The sequence below is a fragment of the Schistocerca serialis genome, chromosome 1 (genome assembly GCF_023864345.2).
Source record: "Schistocerca serialis cubense isolate TAMUIC-IGC-003099 chromosome 1, iqSchSeri2.2, whole genome shotgun sequence".
Classification (NCBI taxonomy): Eukaryota; Metazoa; Arthropoda; class Insecta; order Orthoptera; family Acrididae; genus Schistocerca; species Schistocerca serialis.
Window position 1 is genome coordinate 324,693,115 of NC_064638.1, and position 16,189 is coordinate 324,709,303.

Here is a 16,189-nt window from a genome sequence, read left to right on the forward strand (position 1 = left end):
ACTCTTCTTCTTCCCAATTCTATTCAATACCTTCTCATTAGTTATGTGATCTAACTATCTAATCTTCAGCATTCTTCTGTAGCACCACATTTCTAAAGCTTCTATTCTCTTCTTGTCTAAACTATTTATCGTCCTTGTTTCACTTCCATACGTGGCTACACTCCATACAAATACTTTCAGAAATGACTTCCTCACACTTAAATCAATACTCGATGTTAACAAATTTCTCTTCTTCAGAAACGCTTTCCTTGCCATTGCCAGTCTACATTTTATGTCCTATCTTCTTCGACCATCATCAGTTATATTGCTCCCCAAATAGCAAAACTCCTTTACTACTTTAAGTGTCTCTTTTTCCTTACCTAATTCCCTCAGCATCATCTGACTTAATTCGACTATATTCCATTATCCTCGTTTTGCTTTTGTTGATGTTCATCTTATACCTTCCTTTCAAGACACTGTCCATTCCGTTCAACTGCTCTTCCAAGTCCTTTGCTGTCTCTGACAGAATTACACTGTCATCAGTGAACCTCAAAGTTTTAATTTCTTCTCCATGGATTTTAATACCTAGTCTGAACTTTTCTTTTGTTTCCTTTACTGCTTGCTCAATATACAGATTGAATAGCATCGGGGAGAGGCTACAACCCTGTCTCACTCCCTTCCTAACCACTGCTTCCCTTTCATGTCCCTCGACTCTCATAACTGCCATCTGCTTTCTGTACAAATTGTAAATAGCCTTTCGCTCCTTGTATTTTACCCCTGCCACCTTTAGAATTTGAAAGAGAGTATTCCAGTCAACATTGTCAAAAGCTTTCTCTAAGTCTACAAATGCTAGAAATTGGGTTTGCCTTTCCTTAATCTTTCTTCTAAGATAAGTCGTAGGGTCAGTATTGCCTCACATGTTCCAACATTTCTACAGAATCCAAACTGATCTTCCCCGAGGTCGGCTTCTACCAGTTTTTCCATTTGTCTGTAAAGAATTCACGTTAGTATTTTGCAGCTGTGACTTATTAAACTGATAGTTTGGTAATTTGCATATCTGTGAACACCTGCTTTCTTTGGGATTAGAATTATTATATTCGTCTTGAAGTCTGAGGGAATTTCGCCAGTCTCATACATCTTGCTCACCAGATAGTAGAGTTTTGTCAGGGCTAGCTCTCCCAAGGCTGTCACTAGTTCTAATGGTATGTTGGCTACTCCCGGGGCCTTGTTTTGACTTAGGTCTTTCAGTGCTCTGTCAAACTCTTCACGCAGTATCGTATCTCCCATTTCATCTTCATCTGCATCTTCGTCCATTTCCATAATATTGTCCTAAAGAACATCACCCCTGTATAGACCTTCTGTATACTCCTTCCATCTTTCTGCTTTCCTTTCTTTGCTTAGAACTGGGTTTCCATATGAGCTCTTGATATTCATGCAAGTGGTTCTCTTTTCTCCAAAGGTCTCTTTAATTTTCCTGTAGGCAGTATCTATCTTACCCCTTGTGAGATAAGCCTCTACATCCTTATATTTGTCCTCTAGCCATCCCTGCTTAGCCATTTTGCACTTCCCGTCAATCTCATTTTTGAGATGTTTGTATTCCTTTTTGCCTGCTTCACTTGCTGCATTTTTGTGTTTTCTCCTTTCATCAATTAAATTCAGTATCTCTTCTGTTACCCAAGGATTTCTACTAGCCCTTGTCTTTTTACTAGCCCTCGTCTTTTTACCTACTTGATCTTCTGCTGTCTTCACTATTTCATTCCTCAAAGCTACCCATTCTTCTTCTACTGTATTTCTTTCCCCCAGTCCTGTCAATTGTTCCCTTACGCTCTCCCTGAAACTCTGTACAACCTCTGGTTTAGTCAGTTTATCCAGGCCCCATCTCCTTAAATTCCCACCTTTTTGCAGTTTCTTCAGTTTTAATCTACAGTTCATAACCAATAGATTGTGGTCAGAGTCCACATCTGCCCCTGGAAATGTCTTAAAATTTAAAACCTGGTTCCTAAATCTCTGTCTTACCATTATATAATCTGTCTGAAACCTTCTAGTATCTCCAGGGTTCTTCCATGTATACAACCTTCTTTCATGATTCTTGAACCAAGTGTTAGCTACGATTAAGTTATGCTCTGTGCAAAATTCTACCAGGCGGCTTCCTCTGTCATTCCTTATTCCCATTACATATTCACATACTACGTTTCCTTCTCTTCTTTTTCCTATTGTCGAATTCCAGTCACCCATGACTATTAAATTTTCGTCTCCCTTCACTATCTGAATAATTTCTTTTATCTCATCGTACATTTCATCAATTTCTTCATCATCTGCAGAGCTAGTTGGCATATAAACTTGTACTACTGTAGTAGGCGTGGGCTTCATGTCTATCTTGGCCACAATAATGCGTTAACTATGCTGTTTGTAGTAGCTTACCCGCACTCCTATTTTTTTATTCATTATTAAACCTACTCCTGTATTACCCCTATTTGATTTTGTATTTATAACCCTGTATTCACCTGACCAAAAGTCTTGTTCCTCCTGCCACCAAACTTCACTAATTCCCACTATATCTAACTTCAACCTATCCATTTCCCTTTTTAAATTTTCTAACCTACCTGCCCGATTAAGGGATCTGAAATTCCACGCTCCAATCCGTAGAACGCCAGTTTTCTTTCTCCTGATAACGACGTCCTCCTGAGTAGTCTCCGCCTGGAGATCCGAATAGGGGACTATTTTACCTCCGGAATATTTTACCCAAGAGGACGCTATCAACATTTAATCATAAAATTTTAACATTATGTTGTAATTCTTTAATAAATTTACTGTGATTTACTACGGTTACTTCCCCAGTGGTGACTCTCTTTTTCTAAATTTTGAGCAACTGCCCACTGTTCCTTCATAACATTCTCCATTTTTTTCATCTGTCACTTTGAAATGTTGGTTAGTATTCCTATTGTCCAACCTATCAGCTGAGTTCTTGCTAATTTCTTTCATAATTTTTATCAACTGTTCTGTAGTAGCTCTAGCACTTTCCTGTATATTCTGTTATTAGCAGCTTCGAGTTTTTGCTTATTTTCTTCTAATTTCTTGTTAGTTACTCTAGAAGTTTCTTCTGTTTTGTTATTAGTCATTTTCAGTTCTGTTATTTAGTTTTCCTTGCACTTTCCTCTAGTTGTAAAACATAGCTGAAAACATGGTTTCACTTTCAGTCATCATTCTTTCCTTAGCCACTGTGTGAGTGTCTGAGTCTGCAGCATTTTCTGTGGTATCTAAAGTCTTTAATGGGACTTCCTGCCCCTTGTTACTTACAATATCATTCATTGTGACAACAGGGCCTTCTTTTGATTTTACAAGTGGAAATACATCATGCTTCTCTGACAAGTCAGAGGTCTCCTGTGCCATATTCTTGATAATATTTGGTTTGATCATTTTACTTTTAGTTGTCATGCCACTTCTAAGTAACATTAATTACATACAGCACTGTTCTGTCAGTTTAACTTACTTTGAAAATTGTATATTTTAGTGGGTGCAGTAATATTCTGCTTCCTCATTGTGCATCAGACTCCATGCCTCAGCTAGAGTGCTTCCAGTGCACCACTTCTCTACTGGCTGTGCTGAGTTGCTATCCATGCAGTGCCATTGCATCCCATTATTTCCTCTGATTACGCAACTTGCCTTGCCACGTAGGACATCACTGTCTTCTTTCTTCTGCTATGATCTCTTCTTGACCATTGTCCACTATTCTTCACTAGCAGGATATTTTTATTCCAGTGATGCGAAATGTATTTATCACTATGCAAAACTTATCACTTTATGTGACACACTTCGTGCAGTGCCAACTCGCACAGTTGTAATGTTACACATTCCAATCAGTTCTAATGATTATTGTTCACTTAAGGAAAGGCAAACCTACGTTTCCAGCATTTGTAGACTTAGAAAAAGCTTTTGACCATGTTGACTGGAATACTCTCTTTCAAATTCTGAAGGTGGCAGGTGTAAAATACAGGGAGCGAAACGCTATTTACAATTTGTACAGAATCCAGAAGGCAGTTACAAGAGTCGAGGGGCATGAAAGGGAAGCAGTGGTTGAGGAGGCAGTGAGACAGGTTTGTAGCCTATCCTGATGTTATTCAGTCTGTATATTGAGCAATCAGTAAAGGAAAAAAAAAGAAAAATTGAAATTAAAATCCATGGGGAAGAAATAAAAACTTCGAGGTTTGCCGATAACATTGTAATTCTGTCAGAGACAGAAAAGCAGCTGGACGGAATGGACAGTGTCTTGAAAGGAGGGAAGTAGTAGATGAGTTTTGCTATTTGGGGAGCAAAATAACTGATGATGGTTGAAGTAGAGAGGATATAAAAAGTAGACTGGCTATGTCAAGGAAAATATTTCTGAAGAAGAGAAATTTGTAAACATAGAGTATAGATTTAAGTGTCAGGAAGTCTCTTCTGGGAGTATTTTTATGAAGTGTAGCCATTTATGGAAGTGAAACATGAACGATAAACAGTGTAAACAAGAAAAGAATAGAAGCTTTCAAAATGTGGTGCTATAGAAGAATGCTGAAGATTAGGTGGGTAGATCATGTAATTAATGAGTAAGTACTGAATAGAATTGGGGAGAGGAGGAATTTCTGGCACAATGTGACTAGAAGAAGAGAGCTGTTGGTAGGACTTGTGCTGAGGCGTCAAAGGATCAGCAACTTAGTATTGGAGGGAAGCGTGGAGGATAAAAATCATAGAGGCAGACCAAGAGATGAATACAGTAAGCAGATTCAGAAGATGTACGTTGCAATAATTATTTGGAGATGAAGAGGCTTGCACAGGATAGAGTAGCATGGAGAGCTGCATCAAACCAGTCTATGGACTGGAAACCACAACAACAGATGTAGATGTAGATTGACGTGGGGTTGGCTGGCTACTACTCCTCAAAGAAATGAAACTTTCCATGTGAATATAGGTATGTCATTGTTTTAATTGGTATGTCCACCAGAATGCAAAATAATAAGTTCTCAAAAGTCAAAATAGTACTAACAGCTATTATGAGTAGTCATTTTTTAAGAGCTCCATTATTAAATGGGATCTTAAAGGGGGGGGGGGGGGTGAGATTGATTGTCCTTGGAAAACAATGAATTACTGTCTTAATTTGCTACTTCATAGTCACATTTGTTTTCCAGTGGAAACATATCCTCAATGATGGCACATAGAAAAAGGATAAATTAGAAGCCCTTGAAAGTGAAGAGGTTAAGCTGAAAGACACTCGCCTTCCAAATTGTTTCAAAAATTGTAAAAGAGAGACAGGGTCAAGATGGTACACAAGATACAGTTTGTTTCCGCATATTGCATCTACACAGACAAATCATACCAAATATTTGAGAATAGGTCAAATCTGTGCAGGCAGATTATAGCATGTGGACCAGAAGTCACCACAAATCTGGCCCTAAAAAAGTGTATGTTAGTTCAATCTAATGTTTATCATCTTACTATCTACATTTAATTCTTAAAAGGCTGATACATGTCTTTGATCAAGGGAGTTGATCGAATTTATAGAAATACAAGGCATATTCAAAAAGTAAGTGTACTAGAGTTTTACATTTTTTTAGAACAAGTATATTTGAAAACAAAATACAGGATATTGTCGATACACGTGTTGACTATTTTTCCACATAATCACCGTCCTGTTCAACACATATAGTGAGCCATGGCACAAGCTTCTTTATGCCCTCCTTCAAGAGCTCCTTCCCCAATTCGGAACCTCTTTCTGCATCTGCTTGTCAGTTGAAAATTGAATTAGTCATATGTACTTCCAGGGAGGTGGAAAGATAATGTGAAGCCACCAAGTCAGGAGAATACAGGAGGTGTTTCAAAACATCCCAACCAAATGAGTCCAACAGCATTATGGTAGCTAAAGGCTGTATGAAGATGAGTGTTGTCTTATAACATCAGCATTCTCTTCCTTTTGCTTGGGATGCTCCTTAGGAATATTTTTAGAGTCTCACAATATAGTTAAGCATTGATAGTTCATCCGAGGCAGAAATTCAACCAAATTATGATTTTTGTAACGAAAATTGTGGTTTTGAATTTTTTGGCCGACAGGAAAATGCTGTACACCACTGTGATGATTCTTTTCTTCTCAGGCATGTAATAAGCCACCAACATTTCATCTCCAGCCACAGTAGAGCTCAGAAAGTCCTCATCTTCCAATTGAAGTCGCTCAAGAACGTGCAGGTGCTATTGACCATATTTTTCCCGTGCTGCTCTGTTAGCTGTTTTGGGACGCATCTTGCACTAGCATCCCAGTGTTGCTGTGAGTGAGACACTGTTATGAGAGAGTTCTGGAGAGTTGTGGAAACATGTTAGAAATTTTCATCCACTGTCAGTCAGCAGTCTTCACTAGCAGTTTCCCCAGTTTTTTGCACCAACTCATCAGCAGCCTTCACAGCAGCTTCCTCAATGTTTTGCACCAACTCATCAGTCAACATGGAAGTTCTTCCACTTCCCTGTTCATCATTAATATTTGTCCTGCTGCCTCTAAACTCCCTACACTACTTAAACACACTTGTTCTGTTCATAACACATGTGCTGCAACTCATTATGTTTCATGAAAATATTTCTGTAGGTGTTATTCCTTCTGCAAGTAGGAAGTTGATCACAGCACATAACTCGCACTTTGCAGAATTTCTTACCAACATCTTTCATGCATCTGGACACTACAACATGAGTTTACACACCATTGTGTTCTTGCAATGCTAGCTCTGGTCAGGGGATTGCCCCCCCCCCCCCCTTCCTCTACCACTCAGTATTGCCAACTCTCAAAAACAAAAAAAAACGTATCCTGTTATGGTCACAGTACACTTATTTTCTAAACATGCTTCATATGAAGGAATCACACATGTTCATGTATGTAAAGAGCAAGGAGTATAGCTGTCAGGATAAGAAGGCAGTTCTTCAATAGACAAAATGAGAGCAGTTGACTCTTTAGCAAACAGGCATCAGTAATTAAAAAAAAAAAAAAAAAAAAAAAAACGTTTTGTACTGTTTGTCACAAAGAGTTAAGCAAAGTAGCTAAATCTGTAACTTTGCAAGTGATTAGTATTTAATTCAGCAGTGGCTTTGGAGAGGCTAGATTGGACTGTGTACAAAATTGAGACCTTGTACGGACACTGATGACCGCACAGTTGAGCGCCCAACAAACCAATCATCATCATCATCATCATCATCATCATCATCATCATCACTGGCTTTGGACAGTGTAATGGAAAATTCCAAATCCTTACAACTTTTTCCAGTTGCCATGAATTATAACATCATTGTCAACGTCTCATGAGTTGAGATTGCTTTTCTCATTTTAGTATTACACCATATTATGTGAGGAGTTACAAGCTTCAATAAATAATTGTATATTTCCATGTCTGTTCACAAGTAATTTCACCAGTCTTTGAGTTCACTGGGTAAATCACAAAGTAAATTAATGCAGGAAAACTTGCTTTAAAAAAAGCCATTGTATTGACCATTTGGACCATTCTTCACATGTCTGACTTCCCGCACCCTACCATCTCCCACTCCCACAACGACAGTCAAGGTACGAGTGCTGACCGTAGAAAAAAATTGTCCTTTACAAGTTGTTGTCTGTCCCGAGTTGAGTATAAAATACACTTTGCAAGAGCATAGTCATATGCTGCTTAAAGTTCTTTCCCATACCAACAGATGGCTGGCCAGCAGTAGATTGAAGCTGTATCATTTGCACATACGAGATATGAGATAGTTTATTATATGCCCAATATCTGTGCAACAAAATCATAGCATGTAGTTGTGGACCATCGTTTAGCCTTTGTAAATTAATACTTGGAAGAAACTGAACTGATGTATCTGCGACTGCTAGTGTTTAGTATATTGAGCTTAACACTGCCCATGTTGATGACTCATTACACAAACTCATTGGTTGAGAATTGTAGCAAGTGAAAATCACTCTTCAGTAACTAGGGTAACCACTTACTGAAAAAGTATTTTAAAAACTTAATTAAAGTTAATGTAACACAATTACCATCAGTATTGAATTAGCCGTTTATGTAGTGAAGAATCAGAATGATCTGCAAGAAATGAATACCCGGTATCATAGTTTGCACAAACTACAGATACTGTCCAGAATTGATTTAGATATATGAAGTGACTAAGTGCATCTTGAAGTGTAGTTGGTAGCTTCGAGAATACACCATGTAGCAAGATAGAAGGATACCACTTCAGATTGCTAGATTTGTTCAGGTGTGGTTTGAAAAACAGAGATGAACATTCACAGGTGCCTTATTTCAGCCAATTAACTGCCTTGATTATCATGTGGTCTGTGTGCTTGTAAGTGCAGTAATACATAACAAATGTTTTAGTATTCTTCGAAGCCATTCGTAGATTGTATCCACTTATGGGGAGAGATACTGTTATGGGAAATATTGAAAGTAATTTCAAGGAACTGAACCTAAAAATGTGCTAACCTATGATTGTGGTCTCCCCAGAATAAGAAGGAAAGAGAAAGGTGGGAAGCAGAATACTTCAGAATCTTTATGATGAAGAGGAGCTACCCACAGTGTAAAAGAGGAGGAGGATTTTGACACAGGGGACACAGATAATCCAGTGATATAGCCAGAATTTTACATTATGTACTAACTGAGAAAGATATGTTTTGTGCTTGGAAATGTAGCAGAAGCTACAGAAACCAAAAGACAATTTTATTTAATGTCCAGTATGTATAAAACAGACACCTAGAAAATTATTTTTATGCATGATAGAAAACTGCACCAGTCTATAAATATAAATTCATAATTATAATAATATATTGTAATCTCTCTCTCTCTCTCTCTCTCTCTCTCTCTCTCTCTCTCTGCACCAAAAACCTCGACACTCTGATAAGTTCTCATCCTTGTTGGCTTACCATCTTGGAGCTGATCATTAATTCAGTTTGCATGTATTGTGTGTGCGTATGTGCATGTGCGCGTGCCTGCGTGCATACGCGCGAGAGAAAGAGAGAGAGAGGAGGAGGGAAGTTGCATTTTTGTTAATGCCATAGATTTTGTGTTAGAGTTTTTCATTGATGCTTTACAGAAGAGTTTAATATTTATTAATGAAAACACATGCTCCGGGAGTTCTATTATATAAATAAAAACATCAGAAAATTCACGTGATATTTTTTCCACAAAAGAGAGATTTAAACATCTTTAAATGATATAATTGAGAATGCATTTTGAGAAATTACTTACACTTCCATCTGTTTTGTTGAAAACTTAGTTCCTGTATCGTAAAAGAGTAAGCTGTAGACACTTATTTATGTTGGTATTTAGTGCTGTGTTACAACCTAGAAGAATTATATTTAGGAATACATCTAGACCACCAAATTCATTTGTTGAGTACTCTCTTGGTCTAAAAGACAATTATCACACCCAGATGTTAGCAAAACAGATATTATTTGAACAGTGTGTCTTTTGTTGATCTTCTTTTGTAGGAAACGAAAACGGGCAGTCATTAGTGATGAAAGCGGCTCTGATGCAGAAATAAAGAAAAAACCAAAAAAGAAAATAGCAACAGTAGCCTCTGGGAGTGATGCAAGTGATGCAGAAGGTGAAAGAAGAAAAGCAGCAAGTGAAGGAGATGATAGTGATGCAGAACCAGGAGGTATAACTGAAGATGACAGAAATAATATATTTGCCATGTTTGTACTTGATTTCTTTTCTTCTTCTTCTTCTTCTTCTTCTTCTTCTTGTTAATGGTGTCAATCAGTATGGTAGTTTGAATGCTACAAAACCATACTTACAAGACCCAGATGACATTGCATTCAATAGTGTCACAGAAACCTTCCTATATTTTGATGGAGGGGAGGGGGTCTGGTGTTAACTGTTGTGGTGAAACACGGGGTACCAAGTTACTAGTTGCCAAGCAATAATCTTAAGCACTGCAGCGTGACAACAGATTGGGAGCATTGATTAATATGCCTAGCGTGAAAATATTGTTCTTCTAAGTTTCTTCTTGCTCAGGTGACCTAAAGATCATTTTCAAAAGTTTGAGGTGGAGTGTAGGAGAGTGCTTGAATGGCTGCATGATTAGTTCTGTAGTGAGAGAGAGAGAGAGAGACAGAGAAAAAGAATACTGAGGAATGTTGCCAATTTAGTACCTATCCATATTACTCTTTTAAGCCCACAGGACAAGGTTCATCTTTTCTCCCAGCACAAGAGACATATTGGGAATACTCTCCATGTAGCTAAACCTATGTTTCTGATCCCACCCTCAAAAATTTATGTATATGAAACACTGCTTCTCATATGTTTTTGTAGTACTTAACATATTTCCTTTCTGTTACCCAAATAGCTTTCACCAAACATGCACTAATATAAAAATCTTAAGTAAATATTTCAGGTACACTTCAAACTTCTCTTTGCAGATAACCAAGGCCAAATGTTGTGTTGACTAACTTGACACATGGTACTCATCCTCTTAATACTCCATGTCTCACCTCCTCTTCATATGTGTGCTCCACCATTGTATCTCAGTTCCTGTATAGATAATACTTTGTAAAGTTTTTGAAATTAGCACCTCCTAAAGCCATCATTCATTTTTATGAAATATATCAGTCAATATATAGCAATAAAAATCTAATAAGAGCACCCGAAGTTAGTTGTACCAGTTATATGACTAGATCACATAGCAGTGAGGAAACCATCTGTATGGTTAGGAATTGATTTGAGGAAGAGATGCTATATTTACCATGCTGACTAATTCCCCAGTGTTGCTTGATGTAATTCTCCGTAAGTTCATAATCTTTCAACTGATTGGTGAGTTTGTTCAAAGTTCGTTAGTAAATATCTGTAGTGACTTTCTCCAGACTTTTGCCCATCCAAATAATTGCCATTGTTGTGGCAGTTGACGTACAATACAAGTGAATTATGCCTCATCTGTGAACCATGTCATGTCCAGTGCCATATACCTTTTAATGCACAGGATAAGTTAGGCTAGGGAGCTGTAACTAGATTGTAAGCAGAAAAAACTTTCACCATGGTTATGTGCAAAAGGGCCATTGAAATAATTTTCACTTGTTACTGCAGGGGAACTAGCGTATTGAACAGGTCTCATTCCTGGAGGTGATTGTAGCCCTTGTAGAGATGATCAGTAAGGCCAAGTACTATTTGTTTGATAGCAGGCTGGAAACCAGAAGTTCATGATCTTCCATTATTTGTGTCATCCTAGAAGTTAATGAATATGCTATTGTTAGATAAGTATAGCCACCCCCATTATAAGATCTGCAAATGAAAGACAGCAACAGTAGGAAAGTTTAAGTGTACAACCATGTAGAAAACATTACGGGTGAAATTAGGAAAATGTGCCCATATTCTTTGGGCATGTCCAACAAATTAGTCCCGGCAGATTGACAAGAAAAATTGTACGGCATTTTCAAAAATTAAAAGGCAGACCCAACTGTTGAAGTAAAGCTATATGAAATGGAGCAAATGCTTAAATATGGTTTTGGAAACTCGAACAGTCGACTTAAGTTTATTGAGAGAATTTTAGGAAAGTGTAGATCACGTAGAAGAAAGAGTGCTATAAAACCCTTGTTTGATCCATTTTTGAGTTCTGCTCAAGTGTTTGGGTCCCCACCAGGTTGGATTATAGGAAGACATTAAATCAGCTGCTAGATTTGTTAGCAGTAGGTTCGGTCAATACGAGACTAGTATGCAGATGCTTCATGAACTCAAATGGGAATACTGGCAAAGAGGATGATTTTTTTTTTCCCCCGTGGAACACTGTTGTGGAAGTCTAGATAACTTGCTTTTGCAGCTGATTGCAGAGTGATTCTATTGCTGCCAACATACATTTCATGCAAGGAGCACAAAGACTAGATAAGTGGGGCTCATGTAGAGACATCAAAAGTGGGTCACTTTGCTCAAAGAAGAACGTCAGCATAACCTTTCGTGTACTTGCATGGATGTTGTCATCCAGCTGTGTGTGCAGAACTGGTTAACATCACAGCCCTGGGAATTTTATGAGACAGCCTTATGTTACAGTGGGACACAAGGTGGTGTCTTGTCTTGGTTGTCTTTGTGTCTCAGCAGCCAGGGTCAATACTTCTAACATACAGCTACTGTTTTCTCTAATTATGCCTCCAGCTCATTTCTTTTTGAATGCCCCTTATACATTGATTAACACAGATGTAGTTTGAAGTGCTTCACTATCCACACATCTTGCACTAAGGGACTCTCCCTATTCACTACATTGAACAGACCTGTTACAAACACTATTTCTTTTTTTATGCATTTGACCGATTTTTTGACAAGAAAAAGATGGAACCTTTGAGCTAAGTAAAAATGCCTTAGAACAGTTTCTTCACAATTTCTTTATTAACTTTATTTTTCTATGCTAAATATGTAGGTTGACACAGTATTACTGAAACTCATTTCCATGTGAGATTTGAAAGAAAATGTGTATTGCACCATAGTCTCTCTCTTCTCTAACTGCTTCCAAAAGTCAAATACAGTTATGGCCATGTTGCCTTTAGCAAACTCTTACGGGCTTTCAAATAGAAAAATATGATGTGGTGATCGCCCTCAACTACGTACCCACAGACTCAGAGATGAAATGTTAAAAGTTTTGGCTGGTTTCATTGTCTAGGGGCTAGGATACATAGTTGCCGCATTACAAGCCAAATACTGCTGAGTCTACAGTATACAATATGAATATACACAAGAATCGAATGGTCGAAGATTCCTGTCACTCGGTAATTGTGAATTTTGAATGTAACATAAACATTTATACATGAAAGATTGCAATTAAATAAATTCTTCAGGTACTATTTTAACGACTTCAAATGATGAGTTCGACAGCAGAAGTACCTTTAAGAATGCCCTTTATTACTGTAAAACATTTATTGGTGTCGATGGTCCAGCAATAAAATAAAATATAAGTTGAATAACAGGTAAACAATAGATTCCTACTTAACGTAATTAGTTATGAACAACAACTTAGCTCGTGGGATATTCACTTCTAAACACGTACTGTGTCTTCACTGCAGAAGCCACAGAAATCTCACAATTGAACGAGTCGGCACTAAAATATTTCTAACTTCTGCGACCACAGGCAAACTGCTCCGCTCTCCCTACTCTTGACCGCGACTGTCGTCCAGCACTTTCCGTCCATCATCTCCTGTGCCGTACTCACGCCACACTGTTCAGGACTTTCTCCATCCTCTCCCGTACTGTTCAGTCCTCCACCACTTCGGTAGTCGCTTGCTTTTGTAACGAGCGCTGTGATTGGCTAGAGCGCTCCTGCCATGTCTTCAAGCCAATGCACACTCACAAACATAATGAAGCACATTTGAAATACTGGATTTACATATAAGTAACTTGAAATTAAATAAATATTCCTATGGCTGAACCATAAACATGCTCTAACACACATTATTAAATACATAAACAAATCAAATAAACGTATATCAGAGGAACAGAAACAAAAGGTATGCCAGTAGCCTAATGCCTCTGTGCTTTCTAAAACACAGTAAATATTTAACCAATTTCTTCATGAATAGGATATGTTGGATATAAACAAAGACATAGACAAATCAATATATTTATAAGCATGCTGCCACTGTTTTCTCATGTAACTGTGGAGTACTTATGGCCTGACCCGATCAATAGTAATCGGCCACTTTGACCTCCAATAACTCCTGCACTATTCAAGTTACATGCCTGTAATTTATACCAATAGCTTTCTAAAGACACTGTTTAGATTTTGGAAATTAATTGCTGGGTGTTACTTGTATAATTTATTGTCACATACTAAACTTAAAACTAATAAAGATACTGAAAATCTGATTACACCATCAGAATTGTCGTGCAAATAATGGTAAGGTACATGTTCTTTTTTGAGGTTTCACGATTCATCTGGCTACTATTAATTTCTATACGAACTGTGAAATGGCTGCCATTAAGGTTTCACAAAGTCCGCCATCTTTGGTATTCCTGGCATGTCTCCTTCATCGACACGGCGTTACCACGGAATTCCCAGCCACGTGGTCTCTGGACACCAGATAACGTTCAGCACCATGTGGCCGCTGATGAGCCGCGGCCCACCGAGAGGCCCCAGCGCAACCACGCCAACTCCGAACTAAGAATATTTTCAGGCCACCACAACTTGCCCGTTACCTCACACTCTATATATTGCTCATATGAAGTGTTTACTTCACCCAACCCAAATAAGACAGATTTCTCTATCATTGCAGTTACTTAATATTAAGTATAGTTCATATCTGAGTTTATGTTATGAACAAAATGTAGCTTGTAACGTAAGTCTCAGACATGCCTAACAACTTTTTCAGTGTTGTCTTTGTATCTGTTGGCTGCTCGGTGCCTCAACTACATGGTGAGTTTTCTCCTTACATCTCTCTCTCTCTCTCTCTCTCTCTCTCTCTCTCTCCCTCTCCCTCTCCCTCTCCCTCTCCCTCTCCCCCTCCTCCTCTGCCCCCTCCTTCTCCCCTGTACACCCCTTCCTCCCTCTACTTCTCCCCCCCCCCCCCAATATACAATGCAAAAAACTTTTAAAATCTAAATTAAAGTCCTATTGTATTTCAGCCACTGCTGAGGCACTATTTGGAGATGCCGATGATATTAGCACAGATGAAGAAGCTGCAGCTGAAAAAGCAAAGAAGTCTGATGAGGACGAAGAGGAACAGGAAGAAAGACGAAGTCGTGATGCAGGAAGTGACCAGGAACGAAGAGTAGATGATGATGATGAAGCAGCTGCTGAAGAAGGAGGTTTACCTGTCATAGAAGATGTAATTATTTCACATTTTTGTCTAATAACTCAGCAGCTACAGATTAACACATTGGGGCTGACAAGCATACTATATGTTTGAAGAAATTTTAGGCTTGCAGGCAGTCGTCGTCACCTATACTGCATGATATTTCAACTGGACACCTACTAGTCATCCTTATGTGAGCTATCAAAGATTGACGAAGGTGTCCTCCATTCTGCAATATGTAGTACACTGTCAGTAATCCACACATTCTTCAAGATCATGGTTGCAGACTGACCACACTCCCTGGTTGCAGTGCCCTCGCTGGCAGAACTGCGGACTCGATTATCCTCAGTGTCCATGGCCATAAGCATAGCGTGTTGCCTTCAATTACAGCAAGTCAGGAAAATAACAGGATTTCAATGCAATGTCCAACTGGTATTCAATGTCACAATGCATCTGATTTTTTGTGATGTGTATTTCCATGGATTCTTTAATAATTGAGTTCCAAAAAGATGTTACTGTGTCCAAAATTATTGTTTCATCAAATTTCACTGAATGTTTGGTGGAGATACAATGTTTGGAAACTGTAGACTAACTTGGTTCCAAAATACAATTGTAGCATTGATGCTTGGTGCAGTGTTCTTCCACAGTGTGAGAGGTCTGGCTTGTATAAGCCATACAATACTGACAAGGTATTCTGTAAATTTCTGTCTTCTGCAATAACAAATTGTCCTTCATTGATTCTGGTAGATTGGCAGTCTTCAGTGGAGATGGAAAACCATTTTCACCTAAAAAATTACAGAGAATTCTTGCTATTCTAAAGGAAATGTTGCCAACAAGTGGAAGAAAAGCTAGAGATTTTGCTAGGTGCTCTACTTTTGATCCACTTCCTGGTTCTTGGTTTTAACTGGTAGAATGTGCAGTTTCTCAGAACCCTGTATTTAGGTGGGTAAGCTCTGTAGGCAAACTATCTACATCGGAGACTGTATGAGCTCTGTGTACCTGTCCTTCTGGTGTGCTCATAGTTGCAACTAAATGTTCCAGAGAGCTATTATTCTTCTGTCTAACCAAAACACCCAGGAAAGGTGAACTACCATCTTCCTCTAATTCCATAGTGAAGTGGACATTCTTATGAATGGATGTGAAAACCCCATTAATGTATCTTCTTTTTGTGACCACACCCACATATCTCCAAAATAGAGTTGCTTTGAAGGGTCACTGATGCAAGTGCTCTCTCATCAAAGTCCTCCGTAAAAAGGTTGGTCACCAGGGGAGACAAGAGGGCAACCCATGACAACATCGTCACTCTGCTGAAAAGATTCATGGTGAACAAAACCTACGTTGAGGGAAGATTTTGTCAAAACAAAACAATGATGTCCACCTGAAACAGATTACCAATTAATGCCAAAGAATCTGTGAGAGGACCTGTGTAAAAAGAGACATGTCATCAAAGCTAAC

The 16,189-nt window shown here is 38.5% G+C and overlaps 1 protein-coding gene across 1 annotated transcript in view; it reads left to right on the top strand.

Moving 5' to 3' along the window:
• The window catches only part of LOC126469829 (another transcription unit protein), a 55,925-nt gene that overhangs the window by 19,116 nt on the left and 20,620 nt on the right, over positions 1 to 16,189 (top strand). The window contains exons 4-5 of the mRNA XM_050097123.1: positions 9,455 to 9,624; positions 14,565 to 14,767. Coding sequence (XP_049953080.1) covers positions 9,455 to 9,624; positions 14,565 to 14,767 — 373 coding nt within the window. The remainder of the gene's footprint in view (positions 1 to 9,454; positions 9,625 to 14,564; positions 14,768 to 16,189) is intronic.